General features: G+C 42.7%; 3 protein-coding genes across 4 annotated transcripts; 1 reads left to right on the forward strand and 2 right to left on the reverse strand.

Moving 5' to 3' along the window:
* Positions 1-2,813: 2,813 nt before the first annotated feature.
* On the reverse strand, positions 2,814-10,427 carry LOC149750352 (uncharacterized). The gene is made up of 2 exons (XM_089908155.1): positions 9,484-10,427; positions 2,814-5,062 (listed from the first exon to the last, which is right to left on the reverse strand). Exon 1 carries the CDS (start codon positions 10,146-10,148, stop codon positions 9,723-9,725), a length of 426 nt encoding a protein of 141 aa, XP_089764281.1. The 5' UTR covers positions 10,149-10,427; the 3' UTR covers positions 2,814-5,062; positions 9,484-9,722.
* On the reverse strand, positions 5,056-9,489 carry MOAP1 (modulator of apoptosis 1). The gene is given in 3 exon segments (XM_089908153.1): positions 5,056-9,216; positions 9,218-9,327; positions 9,330-9,489. Coding segments are annotated over 3 exon segments (1,053 nt in total). The 5' UTR covers positions 9,421-9,489; the 3' UTR covers positions 5,056-8,364.
* Positions 10,125-11,908, forward strand: LYSET (lysosomal enzyme trafficking factor). Of its 2 annotated transcripts, none has more exons than XM_089908154.1 (2): positions 10,125-10,185; positions 11,093-11,908. In XM_089908154.1, the coding sequence occupies exon 2, from the start codon at positions 11,109-11,111 to the stop codon at positions 11,502-11,504; it is 396 nt and encodes a 131-aa protein (XP_089764280.1). In that variant the 5' UTR covers positions 10,125-10,185; positions 11,093-11,108; the 3' UTR covers positions 11,505-11,908. The 2 variants fall into 2 exon arrangements, with proteins under 2 accessions (XP_089764280.1, XP_022431941.1); XM_022576233.2 differs by lacking the exon at positions 10,125-10,185 and adding an exon at positions 10,201-10,637.
* The last annotated feature ends 3,678 nt before the right edge of the window (positions 11,909-15,586 follow it).

Raw genomic sequence — 15,586 nt, forward strand, 5'->3', positions numbered from 1 at the left:
TAGGTTGTAAATCTATTTGTATACCAAACAATATCCTTTTATTAGGCTGAACCATATGAAATTACCAAAATTCAGTTTTGAACTACAGAAACAGTGATTGCATATGGTTTCACCCAGCATAATTCTGTTTTAACCACTGCAGATTTTATAGCCGTTTGGGCATGGCATAATTTATTCAGCCTATCACTTATTATTGGGCACTTAGTTTCCAATTTTTTTTTCACAATGATTAAAAAATATTGCAAAGGAAAACTCTTTTAGCCCATTCTTTGTGGCCTTATTTTTTTCTTTTGGCTGCGTCGGGTCTTAGTTGCGACACGCGGGATCTTCGTTGCAGCACGTGGGCTTCTCTCTAGTTGTGGCGCAACAGCTCCAGAGTGTGTGGGCTCAGTAGCTGCAGCTCCCGGGCTTAGTTGCCCTGCGGCATGTGGGATCTTAGTTCCCCGACCAGGGATTGAACCCCCGTCCCCTGCATTGGAAGTTGAATTCTTTACCACTGGGCCACCAGGGAAGTCCCTTTGTGGCTATTCTTACTTAGTATCTTGGGATACATTTCTATAAATGGAATACATTAGATTAAAGGAATGTACATTTTATTTATTATTTTTAAATTAATTTTTATTGGAGTATAATTAATTTACAATGTTGTGTTAGTTTCAGGTGTACAGCAAAGCGGATCAGTTATACATATACATGTATCCATTCTTTTTTAGATTATTTTTCCATATGGGTCATTACAGAGTACTGAGTAGAGTTCCCTGTGCTATACAGCAGGTTTTTATTAGTTATCTATTTTATATATAGTAGGGTGTATATGTCAATCCCAATCTCCCAATTTATCCCCCCGCCCCACAAAGGAATGCACAGTTTAAAAGCTTTTGTTGCATACTGAAGGAATAGTTTCTGAGAAGCCAGAGCTTGTTGGGACAAGGTAAGTCTTCTCCCCACTCCCCGGAGGATGGGAGTGTCAGGGGCCCTGGGGATTATTGCTTCTCCCTAAAGGGCAGTCAAAGGGAAGGAGCTGAAATCAGAAGGGAATCAGAAACTAGGAAGCAGCTGGACATTTACTCCTTGGAGTAGAGAGAGACTGAGAGGTAATTATGCCTGTAACTCTAAAAAGCTGAACATATGCTGGTTGTAAAACCTGAGAGGGCCCATGGCAGCCTTTAGAAGGAACAAAGGGCAAATCTGTGTTTCTTACTCTGATCCATGAAAGAGTTAAATTAGAGAAAAGGAATGTAATGGAGGATTATTTTTCTTTTAACCTGGATCTAATAGAGGAATTTAATCATTTAAAGGGTAAATACAAAGTAGAAGTAACAAAAATATAGACTTTGTAAAACAGAAAAACAAACAACCAGTAGCTGCCATAGCCTCTGCAATGGCCCCCAGTATTCTCACCTCCTGGAATTCACACTTTTGTGCAATCTCCTCTCCTTGAGAACGGGCTAGATTTATCGCCTGGCTGCTAATGAGTAGAATACGGCAGAAGTCATGGGATGCCACTTTTGATAAGATTATAAAAAGACTGTGGCTTCCATCTTGGGTGTTCTCTCAATCTCTCTTGGATTGCTTGCTTCTGGTGGAAATGGTGGAAGTCAGCTGCCGTGTCACAATGCAGCCATGTGGCGAGGCCTCCGTGGGTGAGCTTGGAAGATTTCCTAAGTGACGGCCACAGCCCTGGCTGACACCTCTGTCAGAGAGCCAGAACCTCCCAGTTAAGTCGCTCCCAGATTTTTGATCCAGGGATCAACTGTTGGTTTTCAGCCTCTAAATTTGGGGGCAATTAGTCGTGCAGGAACAGAGAACAAATACAATAGCTGTTTGTTGAGAACTTACTGTGCAGCAGGTACAGTTCCCTGCACTTTACATTATGAATTCATTTGGTCTTCACAATGACCCTGTAAGTGCTGTTATTACTTCCATTTTCAGTTGAAGAAACTGAAGTCCAGAAAGGGTTAATAAACTTTCCCAAAGCCATAGAGTTAGAAAATGGTGAAGCTGGAATCTTATTTGAGGTATTCCGGCACCAGAGTCATGCTCACGTAAATAAAGATGAAAAGAGAGCTGCTCATATTTCACCGGATAGAATTGAATTATTTGCCCACGCCTGAAACAAGCAGTTTGGCAAAGGGTACTGAATCATCTTAAACTGATCAAGATTTACCACCCCTACTCCCTGCAGGGGCCAGGGGAAGGCTAGGTCCCACCTGAAATTCACAGTTCTGTGAAGTGGGTGAACAAATCTGGCTTTGGATACAAAGGAGGAAGGGTATGGTAGGAAGTGTAGCAATGAAGACCCTACGCAGCCAAAAATAAATTTTTTTTTTTTTAAAAAGGTTTGAAAAAGAAGCAAATAGTACTTAAAAAAAATTAGTACTGTCGATCTAAATGTCATTCTCTTTAATTTTTTAAAAATAAATTTATTTATTTATTTTTGGCTGCATTGGATCTTTTGCTGTGCGCGGGCTTTCTCTAGTTGCAGTGAGCAGGGGGCTACTCTGCAGCAGGGGGCGGATTCTTAACCACTGCGCCACCAGGGAAGTCCTCTCAAGCCTTTATGTGGAAAAATATTTAAATACTCAATATGAAACAGTGACTTCCTCTCTAGGTCCATGACACTTCTAGAATCTTTTATTTTTAAATTGAAGTATAGTTGATTTACAATGTTGTGTTAATTTCTGCTGTACAGCAAAGTGATTCAGTTATATATACATATATATATACATATATACATATATATATATATATATACACACACACATTCTTTTCTAATATTCTTTTCCATATGGTTTATCACAGGATTTTTTTTTTTTTTTTTTTTTTTTTTTTGGCTATGCCGTGCGGCTTGCAGGATCTTAGTTCCCTGACCAGGGATTGAACCTGGGCCACCGCAGTGAAATTGCCAAGTCTAACCACTGGACTGCCAGGGAATCCCCTATCACAGAATATTGAATATAGTTCCCTGTGCTATACAGTAAGACCTTATTGTTTATAGAATCTTCTAACTACCTTGGCAGAGAGGCCTGGCCATGACAAATGGACTGATCCATCTGTACAAATGAAGAACATCCTTAGCGGTTCCACCGCACTCCCAGTGCATTTCACAAAATTGGAAACTAGATGGTTTTAGAGATGAGCTTCTGGAAGTCTCTTATTTTATTTTAAAAAATATTTATTTATTTATTTGGTTGTGCCGGGTCTTAGTTGTGGCAGGTGGGATCCTTAGTTGTGGCAGGTGGGCTCTTAGTTGCGGCATGCATGTGGGATTTAGTTCCTTGAGCAGGGATCAAACCCAGTCCCCCTGCATTGGGAGCGTGGAGTGTTACCCACTGGACCACCAGAGAAGTCACTGGAAGTCTCTTATTTGAAAGACAATGACATTTAGGGACTTCTCTGGTGGTGCAGTGGTCAAGAATCCGCCTGCCAGTGCAGGAGACATGGTGTTCGAGCCCTGGTCTGGGAAGATCCCACACGCCATGGAGCAACTAAGCCCGTGCGCCACAACTACTGAGCCTGTGCTCTAGAGCCCGCGAGCCACAACTACTGAAGCTCATGAGCCTAGAGCCCATGTTCCACAACAAGAGAAGCCACCACTTGCCGTGACTAGAGAAAGCCCGCGCACAGCAATGAAGACCCAATGCAGCCAAAAATAAATAATAAACTTTTATAAATAAATAAATAAATTTTAAAAAAGACGAGAAATTTTCCAGTCCTTGAGAGGGGCAGGTATGACGACACTTACATAAGAAATAATCCCTTTCCCTGCTTTGTTCTGGCTAAGGCCTAACCTGAGTGCTTACCGCCACCTGGTGGTGTTTAGATGAATAACCATTTTGGGGAAGGGCCGGCCCTCCAGTTACTCACTCCCTAGTGACTTAATTCCCAGGCCATTTGTTATCTGCTTGCGTACGTATGTATGTTTAAGTATCTATGTATATATTTCAACGAACATCTTATTTTAGAATAGTCTTATATTTACAGAAAAGTTACAAAGATAGTGCAGAGAGTTTTTGTTTGTTCGTTTTTAGAATTTTATCATTTTTATTTGCATTTCTTTGATTACTAGAGCAGCCAAATAGCTGTTGATGTCTTTTGGCTATTGGTATTTTTTTCCTTGTACTGTACAGTAGGTCCTTGTTGGTTATCCATTTTACATACAGCAGTGTGTACATATCAATCCCAAACTCCCTAACTATTCCTCCCCGCCACCCTTTCCCTCTGGTAACCATAAATTCATTCTCTAAGTCTGTGAGTCTGTTTCAGTTTTGTAAATAAGTTCATTTGTATCTTTTTTTTTTTTTAGATTCCACATATAAGCAATATCATATGGTATTTGTCTTTCTCAGTACAGAGTTTGCGTATACTCACGTCGTTTCCCCTATTAACATCTTTAAAGATATTTTTTAAAGTTTATTTATTTATTTTTGGCTGTGTTGGGTCTTCGTTGCTGCATTCAGGCTTTCTCTAGTTGTGGCGAGCGGAGGCTACTCTTTGTTGCGGTGCACAGGCTTCTCATTGCAGTGGCTTGTCTTGTTGCAGAGCATGGGCTCTAGGCGCGTGGGCTTCAGTAGTTGTGGCACACAGGTTCAGTAGTTGTGGCTCGTGGGCTCTAGAGTGCAGGCTCAGTAGTTGTGGCGCACGGACTTAGTTGCTCCGCGGCATGTGGGATCTTCCCGGAACAGGGCTCGAACCCATCCCCCGCACTGACAGGCGGATTCTTAACAACTACGCCACCAGCGAAGCCCCTAAACATCTTTCATTACCTTAGTAATTTGTCATCTCCAATAAACTAACATTGATATGTTACTATTAACTAAACTCTAGACCATATTCAGATTTCATTTCTCTATTAAGGTCTTTTGTTCCAAAATCCCTGCCAGAATACCACATTACATTTACTTACCAGGTCTCCTTACTCTCCTCTGGTCTGTGACAGTTTCTCAGTCTTGTTTTTCACGATCTTGACAGTTTTAAGGAGTGTTGGTTAGGTATTTTGTAGAATGTCCCTCAATGTGGGTTTGTCTGGTGTTTTTCTCGTAACTAGACTGGGTTATGGGTTCTGAGGAAATAAAGTGCCCTTGTCATTGCATTGTTATCATGAATATGTGCCATCAACGTGACTGATCACTGATATTAACCTTATCCTAGTAAGGTAGTCCTTGCCACGCTTGTTCACTGAAAAGTTACTATTTTTCCTTTCCATATACTATGTCTGAATTCAGCCCACACTTAAAGGGGGACAGGAATAAACTCCAGCTCCTAAAAGGGGAAATAGCCACACTAATGATTAGAAATTCTTCTGTAAGGAAAACTGGACTCTTCTCCCACATTTACTTATATCATAATGAACTCATGGATATTTATTTTATACTTTGGGTTATAACCCAATACTACGCTATCCACTTTGTTCCTCAAATTGTAGCTTTCGCTAGTGGGAGCTCTTTCAGGCTTGCTCCTGTGTTCCTTTGATGTGTCAACTGATTTTTGCTTTATGAGCACTTCTTTTGCATATTTATTTTTAATATAAAAAAACAACACTTTTAGGAAACAAAAGAAAACTAAACTACTCTTATAGTCCCATCATCCCAACACAACTGGTGTTTTAGTGATGTTTGTCATTTACATTTTTGAGACATAGCTTATAAAGAACATGTTCTATTACTTCACCTGATTTCATAAACATAACTGCCATTTTTTACAATTATGTTGTGTTTACCAGATGCATATGCCAGGACACCTTAAGAAAAGCTCTCTGGAGTCAGACTATGTGCCCCCCGCGCCCCCGCACCACTGAATATTTGCTCCTCAATCCTCTCGTTCAGAAAAGGGAGGAAACGATGGTATGTTTTTCACAGAATTTAACACAGCAGCATAGAGTAGATTAACAGCAAGGACTCTGGAAATAGATGGCCTGAGTATAAATCCTGACCCTGGAAGGATTTAGTTAGGAAACCCTGGGCAAGTTACTTAACATCTCTGTGCCACAGTTTCATCTGTAAAATGGGTAAACAAAAGGCCTTGCTTCTCACTATTGTTGGAGGACCAAATGCATTCAGTGGTGCTCAGCGCTTATTCCATAGCAAATGCTCAGTGTCAGCTATTATTGTTGACTCTGGGTAGACCTCCATGGCAGGGCTTACAACCTAAATTTAATTATACAATCTACTCCCCCACCCCCCCCATCTCGGTGCCTCACATACAGGAGAGGTGCAACATTTTTTTTCTAATTAATTAATTAATTTTTTTTTTTTGGCTGTGTTGGGTTTTCGTTGCTGTGTGCAGGCTTTCTCTAGTTGCAGCGAGCGGGGGCTACTCTTGGCTGCGGTGCGCGGGCTTCTCTTGCAGTGGCTTCTCTTGTTGTGGAGCACGGGCTCTAGGCGTGTGGGTTTCAGTAGTTGTGGCTCCTGGGCTCTAGAGCGCAGGCTCAGTAGTTGTGGTGCAGGGGCTTAGTTGCTCCAAGGCATGTGGGATCTTCCCAGAACAGGGCTCAAACCCGTATCCCCTGCATTGGCAGGCGGATTCTTAACCACTGTGCCACCAGGGAAGCCTCGAGGTGCAACATTTATTAACACCCATGTGTGCACACATTCACAGTGTCTGTTTATCAGCAAAATGCAGCTAATAACACTTCTTACTACTAAGGTGGCAAATAAATGACTATACGCATATAAACAAGATCGGAATTACATCTTTGAATTTATCCATATATCATCTAGTATTTAGTTTCTCTTTCCTCACCTTTATCGAAGTGTAACTGACAAGTTAAAATTATATACATTTAAGGGGTACAACATGATGGTTTGATGTGTATTTAACCTTCCATAGTGTGAGAACTTACGGGAACTTATAAAGAATGAAACCATGACATTTAGTCATTAACAGAAACATTATACTATGCCTTCGAATCTAAACCAAAAACGTATATCCCAGAATTGGTTCTTTGGGGGTATTTTTTATTAAAGATAAAGACTTTCAGTCTGATCTTTCAGCAATTTTCATTTTTTCTTCATGCTTTCATTCTTTTTTTTTTTTAGAGACCAAATCACTAACCCATGTCCACCCTCCCTGCTGCCTGTGGGTCTTACAGGTTCTCATACTCCCCACTTCTTAGTGTCCAGTTTGCAGTAGTGATTAAGATGTAGTCCACACTAACGCATACTAAGAGTTCATTTATTAAATGTTGTTAACAATCTGCCCTGCTTCCCTTGTGAGGCTGGGTCCAGACACCTTAGGATTGCTTCTCTTTCTTAGCAATGGGAAGAACATTGGCCTTGCAGTAAGGCAGATGACAGAATTCTGAAACTAGCTGTTTTCTTATATTGCAGGATTTTTAAGAGGATTAAGTGAGGAAGTACATGGAACATTTAGTCCAGTCTGCCGTGCAGAGGTATGCAATGTTCCTGTCTTTCTTTTCACCCTCCAGATTCAACGCCCTGATGCCTTTGAACCTGCTACTTGCACTAATTTACACAGTCTCATTTCATTCTATTGTACTTCAGGAGAAGGTCCTGCCGGCACTCTCACTTAGAAAACTACTCCCTACCCACCTGGGCACCAGGAGAAAAGTGTCCAAGGGACTAAGACCGTGCAATTCAGTGGTTTTCAGACTCATGCTTTTGGAACCCTTTGTTCAAGTGAAATCTCCCTTGGAAACTTGATACAAACAAACTGGGTAAAAAGGTCATTTTATTCACATTTATTTATTTTATAAGTTCACATCTATAATTTTGTAACCTATTGAAATGATATTCAGAACTAGATGCTTTGAGACACACATCAGAAATCTGGGGTTAGAGGTAGCAGCTGCAAACTGACCAACTGCAGCATTTAATTCTGCCTCTTGTTTTGATGGCATAGAATCAATAAAATTCCGATTCGCACAGAAAATAACCTCTTAACCCCTGCTCACGATCTTCATGATTAACGTAGGGCCGTACACAGCCCAAAACTATCTATGACACATTATCACATCTGACAGCTACACTTGCACCTATTATCATACAAGCTGACATCTGAACGAGATCGGATCAGCATATGCACCTGAGCCTTGGCTGTCCTCTCAGAGTATCACATGTGCGTAGTGATGAGACTTTTTGTACAACTGTGTGTGATAAAAAAAAATTCACAGGGTGAATTTAAATATATAAATACCAGTGCAGAACTACATCCTTCTAGTCAATGACACATTTAGGAGACATTAAATGGGCACAGAAATGACAAAGGATTATACTGAGAACTGCACAAAAATAAGTTACTTGGCAACACAAGATAGGGATTGGTTAATGTCTGTCACTGAGCATACAGACTGTTCTACCTTATGCTCTGCTCACTGCCAGAGAGCCCTTCCTGATTTCCCAAGATTTAGGTGAAATGCCCCTCTAATCCTGCCTGGAGGAGGGCCGCCTCCTCCTCAGCTGCCTCTTCATCCTTTATTAGTGTCAGTAACTGCAATAAGCCAGGGGCTGAGCCATCCTCTGACAGAGCAAACTTCCTGCGCGGTGTGCTGTGGACTGCTCCAGCAATGGCTTGCTCCAGGCGGGCCTGATTCACAACTTCTTGCTCAACTGCTCCTCTCTCTACCAGTTTCTGTAGTGAAGGCTCCAGCCTTAGTACATACACAGACAATTTTTTTTCATCCTTCTGGTAAGTGGTCAGATATTTGACCTGCAACACCCTAGGATTATCAGTAACCCCAAATACCTGCTCCAGAGCATGCAGGCATTCAGGGACTGTAATTAAAGGACTGTTTATCTTGAGGACGCGAATGATATCAGATGCCGGGCCTCTAAGGCTCTCTAGCAATCGCCTTTTTTCGGCATCTGACACCTGCCATGTCTTCATCATATGAGTGGCATGAAACAGCCAGGATTCAAACTCTTCTTCTTCTGGCTCTGGAGGATCACTGCCTGAGAATACTCTCAGCTTTTTGTATTCCAGGTGTTGCAGGGCAGGCTGAAGAGCCTCATCTAATGCCTGTGCCAACATAGGGGCCCGCACTTCTGGGATCATGTCCTGGTCTAGGTCAAAAAGGTCGTTTCCATACCCAAGAACTCTGGTAAACTCACCCAATGTCACGCCCTCTCCCTCTAGGAATTCATGTAACCTGCTTATAAATTCATTGTCTGGGTCAGGGGTCTTAAAGATCACTCCCCAGGCACGCCCGCTTCCGGGTATCTCTTTAGGGACCAGAGCATGACTCGTCTCCTCAGTTAAGTCCTATTAAGGTTGCATTCCTGTTCTCTTCCCTCTGGAACATCCTCCCGAGCAGTCGGTACTCGCTCAAGGGAGCAAAACCAGATCGCAGAGCCTCCTCAATTTCTGCCCTTTACAGGTCTGGGGGATGTCGGCAATCAACAGCGTTTTCCGCGGGTTTACATCCATCCCCCTACACCAGTCTTCTAAGAGGCTTAGCGTCATGATGCCCAAAATAACACATTTAAATTCCAATTTGTCCCGGCCACTGATGCTACTGCAACTCACAGTATTCCTCCACGGTAACCGAGTTAAGTCTCGTCAGCGTCTGCAGTTCCGACGGGCAGTGAAGATGAAGTAGTCACGTCAGTTCAAGTTGTAAATGAATAACCCGAGCCCGGAGAAGCCCCGCGCACCCGCGCCGGCGGCCGGCCGCACTGCGGCAAGCAGCCACTTTACCCTCTCCCGGCCTCGGGCGCCCCGCAGCAGACAGCGGGGTCCCACTTCACCTCGCAGTTATCTAGTAGTCATGTCTGGGTGCGTCGCCGGTGGCCGAGGTACCAGGGCCTGCTTCCAACGCTTCCCGGGCGGCCAGGTCCGAGGAGCGGGAGAGCGGCTTCTCCTGCACTCGCATGGACACTCGAGAGGGATATCCAAACTGCGCAGAGGCGCGCCGGGGAACGACGGGGGCGATCAGAGCCGCGAGCGAAGCACCAGGGAGAGGCTTTGAGGAGCGCTGAAACGGCCAGGCCCAGGCTGCCGCCCACCTGAAGGGTAGAGCTACAACCGGCGTCTCCGTAGCCTCCCCCGAGTTCCAGCAGAGCGTCTCCGGGAGCGCTCGGGGAGGCGGTGCCACGGCGGAGGCTCCCTAACGTCACGAGGGGGCGGGCCTTTCGGGGGGGCGGGGCAAGCGCGCTTCCGGCCCGAGCCGGAAGCCCCGACTGTGGCAGCATCCGGGACGGCGGGCGGGCGGGCCAACCGGGACAGGAGGTGAGATCCGGGACCTGCCCAGCTCTGCAGGCTCGGCCTGTGGCCGCTGCCGGGCACTGGGCTCCCGGCGCTGCAAGGCGGAGAGGCCCGAGTCTGGCGCCGCCCGCGCAGCCTTGTCGCGGCGGCGGGCGCTGCAGCACGACAGGGGGCGGGGCCGGCTGCAGGGGAGGCCAGGGTGGCTGGGGAGGCTCCCGGCTGGGCCGAGTGACACAGGCTGGGGCTCCGGCAGCGGCGACAGGGGCCGGGCCGCCGCGTGACCTACTGCAGTCACGCTGTGCTTAATCACAATTAGCTTTTGCTCCAGGCTGGCCGTGCGCACCATTCTCCCAGCCGGTGACCCCGGGGATTTCTTTTATGGTGGCTTTCTCTGAAATGCCAAAGCCACCCGATTATTCAGAGCTGAGTGACTCTTTAACGCTTGCCGTGGGAACAGGAAGATTTTCGGGACCACTGTAAGTGTTTAAGAGTTGCTGTCTTAACTTGGGGGCTCCGATATTGGTTTGACTTGTAGAACCAAGTTTTCATGTCTGAAGCAATACTGTTAATTCAGAAAGTATTTGAAGTATAGAAGTGAAATGTTCCCTAGGGAACTAGTTTAATTACAATTTAAGGGAACGTGTACTGGACCTATTTAAGCCAGATTTAGTGATTTATTTATCTGTGGGATTCAGTAAAAAGCACACTTTATATATACTGAAACTCTACTTCCGCATAACTATTACATAAAACAACCTGTAAGATGTTTATACTTCTTAATAGATGTAAATTTAATTTAGTTATTTTAAACCTCAAATGTGTTAGGGAGTATTTTAGAGCTCATTGGACGAAAAGTAAGTACATTTGGAACAGCTGACATGACAGCATTACTAGACCCTCACTGTGTTGTTATTGTTGTTTTAACTCAAAGGCACAGAGCATGGAGAATGATGAACTTCCGTCAGCGTATGGGATGGATTGGAGTGGGATTGTATCTGTTAGCAAGTGCAGCAGCATTTTACTATGTTTTTGAAATCAACGAGACTTACAATAGGCTGGCCTTGGAACACATTCAGCAGCACCCAGAGGAGCCCCTTGAAGGAACCACATGGACACACTCCTTGAAAGCTCGGTTACTCTCCCTGCCTTTCTGGTTTTGGACAGTTATTTTTCTGATACCTTACTTGCAGATGTTTTTGTTCCTTTATTCTTGTACAAGAGCTGACCCCAAAACGATGGGCTACTGTATTATTCCCATATGCTTGGCAGTTATATGCAATCGCCACCAGGCATTTGTCAAGGCTTCTAATCAGATCAGCAGACTACAACTGATTGACACATAAAATCGGTCACTATTTTTTCCTTACAAGTACAAAACTGCCAGTACTGTATGAAGCCTGATCACAAGACTGCAGTTTCTTCACAGATCTCAGGAAGCTGTGGTGGGGCAGAGGCTTTTTAAAGAATGTGACTAGGGGACTATCTTTATCTGAATATTGAATTTTTAGGTAAAGCCTGTGATACAGTACTACAAAATCATGTTGATGACTTCAGATTTTGGAAGTAAAATTTTATCTGTTATTTGAATTCTTTAGAAACTTGAATAAGTACCTGGATTCATATTTTTATTCTACTGTGCAACATAGTGATGATTCAGAAATTTTTCCTTTGGGGAAAAAATGAACATTTCCATTGTGTTTAATGTAAAAAGGTCCAAACATGGTCATAAAATTTAAATTTTATACAATTACTTGGCTTGCTTTAAAATTCTTCAGACTAAAACACCAATTCATCCTGTTGTAGCTAAGCCAGCTATTTATACTTGCTTGCTACCAGCTTGTGAGAAATTGGTATAAAATTATTGAGGTGATGGCTGTCTTGAGAAGCAAAATGTGTTCTTCGTTTTGGTAATGCTACTGGCATTATTAATTAGCTAGAATTATTCATGCAACTTTTTTTTTTTTAAACTACTTGGGAAGAGACTAAGTGTTTGAAAGTTGAGAAATCTAACACATAGAAGATAAAAACAAGGTGTTCAGTGAAAATACTTAAGGCAGTCCCTGTCAGATGTGTGACATCTAAAAGATGCTCTCAAGTCATCGTCCTGATTTTCTTTTCTGCCTAGGGTCCAGTTTTCAGACGTTAGGTTAATTGCATGAAGATGTGATCCCTGTACTGCGTCCTTTGCATCTGTACTTACTACCTCATGTCTGGTAACAATACAAGTAACTAAAACATGGAAAATTAGAAATTAGGATTATTTTTCTTCTTTTCTGGGTGAGATCAAGATATATTTTTATACAGTTAATGTCATCAATACCAGGGAAATGTTTACACTGACCGATCTGAATAAGAATCGTAACATTTTTTGGTGCTTACTCCGTTGGGCCCTGTCCTAAGAGCTTTACATGAATTAACTCATTTAGTCCTCCCAACAATCCTGTGAGATAACAGCTATTATTATCCAGATTTTACAGATAAGGACCGTGAGGTGGAGAAGTTAAGTAACTTGCCAAAGGTTACACAGCCAAGAAGCAGAGGCAGAGTTCTAACCTGGCATCTGATGCCTTTATTCCTAATCACTGAACTGTAGTGCTTCTCACAAATGACAAATGTTTCAGCACTGGGTACTGTCTGCCTAACCATGCTAAAGATTGGAAAAGAACTGAGAAAGGTTTTTCTCAATTTGTGTGAGCTACTGAAAATCTAAAAGTTTTCAAGCAAGCTCAACCTTTACCTTATATCAGGTTTGACCAGAATGGAAGGCTGAGCATTCCATAGCAAGCTTTTACTTGAAAGATAAAGCAGGTACTCTTGTAACTCAAAAGCAGTGCGATCAGATTCTTCTGTTCTTCTCCAGTTAATCTCATTTCTCTCCTTTACTACTTCCAAAGGTCTAGTTACTGAAATGATATATTTTTTGCTACAATACATTGAATCTTCAAATTAAGCAGCAGTTTGAAATATATGTTTCTGCAAGCGTCAGATAACCAAATCACTTGTATCTTTTGAATACTTACTAAAAATATGCATGCTGTGGGCAGTTTCCTGAATGATACACATTCATGCTGCACAAGAGTCCTATGAGGCAGGTATGTATTGGTACTAGTACCATTTTACAGAAGAGGAAAATGAGGAAACCTGAAGCACATACCAATTAATAACTTGCTCATGGTCACACAGCAAGTGGAAGAGCTAGGATTTGAACCCAGGATATCTGGTTTCAGATCTCCAGCTCTATCATTCCACTATACTGCTTATCAAAGAAAAGATTAAAGGAAAGTCATTGAGCAGTTTCTTGTTTTGTCTTGAGGCAGTGATAGTTTGGAAATGATTTAAGGAAATTATTTCCATGATTTTTTGTTTTATAAATGCTTGATGTAATGGAGGGTTTGTGAGTTTGCTATTTGTCTTGTAAGGTAGTAATTCCTTTTTATTGAAGTAGACTTTCTTACACTTAAGATTCTAGTTATTTGGGATTTGGTGAGCAAATGCTCAGTCCATCTCTTTCTTTCAAGATATTGCCTTGATAGTAGAAATATTAAAATAATTAGAGTAGGAGTAATGTATTTCCAAATGCAATCACAAAGGTTTAGACTGCAGGGTTAATCTGTTTTTTGATTATTTAGGAATTAATTATCCAAGTTTTAGATTATTCCTATTTTCTCAGTGGCTATTTAATAGTTCAAAGCACTCTTTTGGTAAAGAGAGAAAGGGGAAATTAGTCCTTAGCCCTATTAGATTGAGGTGGAGGTTGAAACCAATGGATAGGAGACCTGTGTATTGTAACAGATCACTTATTTCATAGTCACATCACAATACAAAAAGCTGTGAATACAGGATTAGATAATGAGATAAATGGCAAATGTAGAAAGTGCTTCAGGGATTTTAGGGAAGGGACACATCCTAGTATCTATAGCTACTCAGTGATATTTGCTTCCAGATTGAGAAAAACAGTTACAGCTCCTAGTGGGTTTTTTTTTTTTTATATTTATTTATTTTATTTGGCTGCGTCGGGTCTTAGTTGCGACATGCGGGCTCTTTGTTGTGGCACTGGGCTTCTAATTGTGGTACATGGGCTCTAGAGCGAGCGGGCTTAGTTGCCCTGCGGCATATGGGATCTTAGTTCCCCAACCAGGGATCGAACATGTGCCCCCTGCAGTGGCGGGGCGCAGAGTCCTAACCACTGGACCGCCAGGGAATTCCCAAATTTTCTGGTTTTAAAGAGGTTACCAGTTTCAAAGTAAAAAATGTGATTCCCCAAGTTTAGAATTTGATTCTACTTCAAACAAAGCTTTTATAATTAACAAGCTTTTCTTTGCAGAAGTGGAATCATCAGATAAAGTGCTACGAGAGTAACAGCACCCATAAAATAATCAAACCTGTATGTTTGTTCACCATGGGTAGTGTTAAAGTCTGTGTTAAGATTATCTGGTGTTGATTTCCTTCTTGATGGATTTAATGTTCTCAATCTCCAAATCACTGGCAGAAAAGCTTACTGCAGTACTACATGACTCATTTTTGCATCAAGTATGTGCCATCACTTTATAAATTCTCCAGTATATTGATAAAGTTCCATATAACTCTGGACCATGGTTGGGAATCATTATGCATTGGTATTTTTGTTTTGGTCTAAGGCAGTGAGTGGGTCTTGAACTGTGGCTGAATGTTAGAATCACTCGAGGAAATAAAAAACAAAGCAAAACTCCGCATAAACAATGCCAGGGTCCCTCCCAACTATCAATCCCTGGGGGGAGGGGCCAAGGCAATCCTGTTTTAGGAGGTCTTCAAGCAAGTCTATTAGGGTTGAGAGTTACTGGGCCAGGGGTTTTCACGCAACATAAAGCTTCAACTGTTACTCGTGAGAACTGTGTTTGTCTTTGGAACAGTGTCAACAATTATTTCATGGTAGGCTTACCCCAGCTGTCTGAATTGTGCAAATCTTTAAAAAGGTGTCTATATATTCTTTCTTTTCTTTTTTTCCAAGGTTTAAATAGACTTCATTGTTAAGCAGACTTATAAACTAATGTATGTGGTCCCAGGATGTCAAGCATGGAGAAAGAGAGGTCATGAAGATCAGCTGCAGAAGGTCACTAACTGAAGGCCATGATCTAGGGGAGGCCAGCCAGGAATGCAGTAGACATGATCAGGACAGGCTAGGGGTGGTCATGTCACAGAGAAGGGAAAGGACAGCCCTCTTTACTCCTGCTTCTTGTAGCTCTCCAGTTATGACAAGACCCTGCCCCAGGCAGGAGGAAACAGGAAGCAGAAGGTGAGCCCAATGGCAACATCCATGGTCCTGAGCTGCTCCCATGGTGGCTTGGAATGCATCTGGGCATGCAGCACCGTGAGCTGCAGGCTGGCCTGTCAGGCCCCTCAGCAGCAGTGGCGGCAGAGTAGACATGACCATACCAGGTAGACTGCA

The sequence above is a fragment of the Delphinapterus leucas genome, chromosome 2 (assembly GCF_059928025.1).
Source record: "Delphinapterus leucas isolate spDelLeu-1000000601 "Yukka" chromosome 2, BTC_Dleu_Yukka2, whole genome shotgun sequence".
In the NCBI taxonomy this organism is placed as follows: Eukaryota; Metazoa; Chordata; class Mammalia; order Artiodactyla; family Monodontidae; genus Delphinapterus; species Delphinapterus leucas.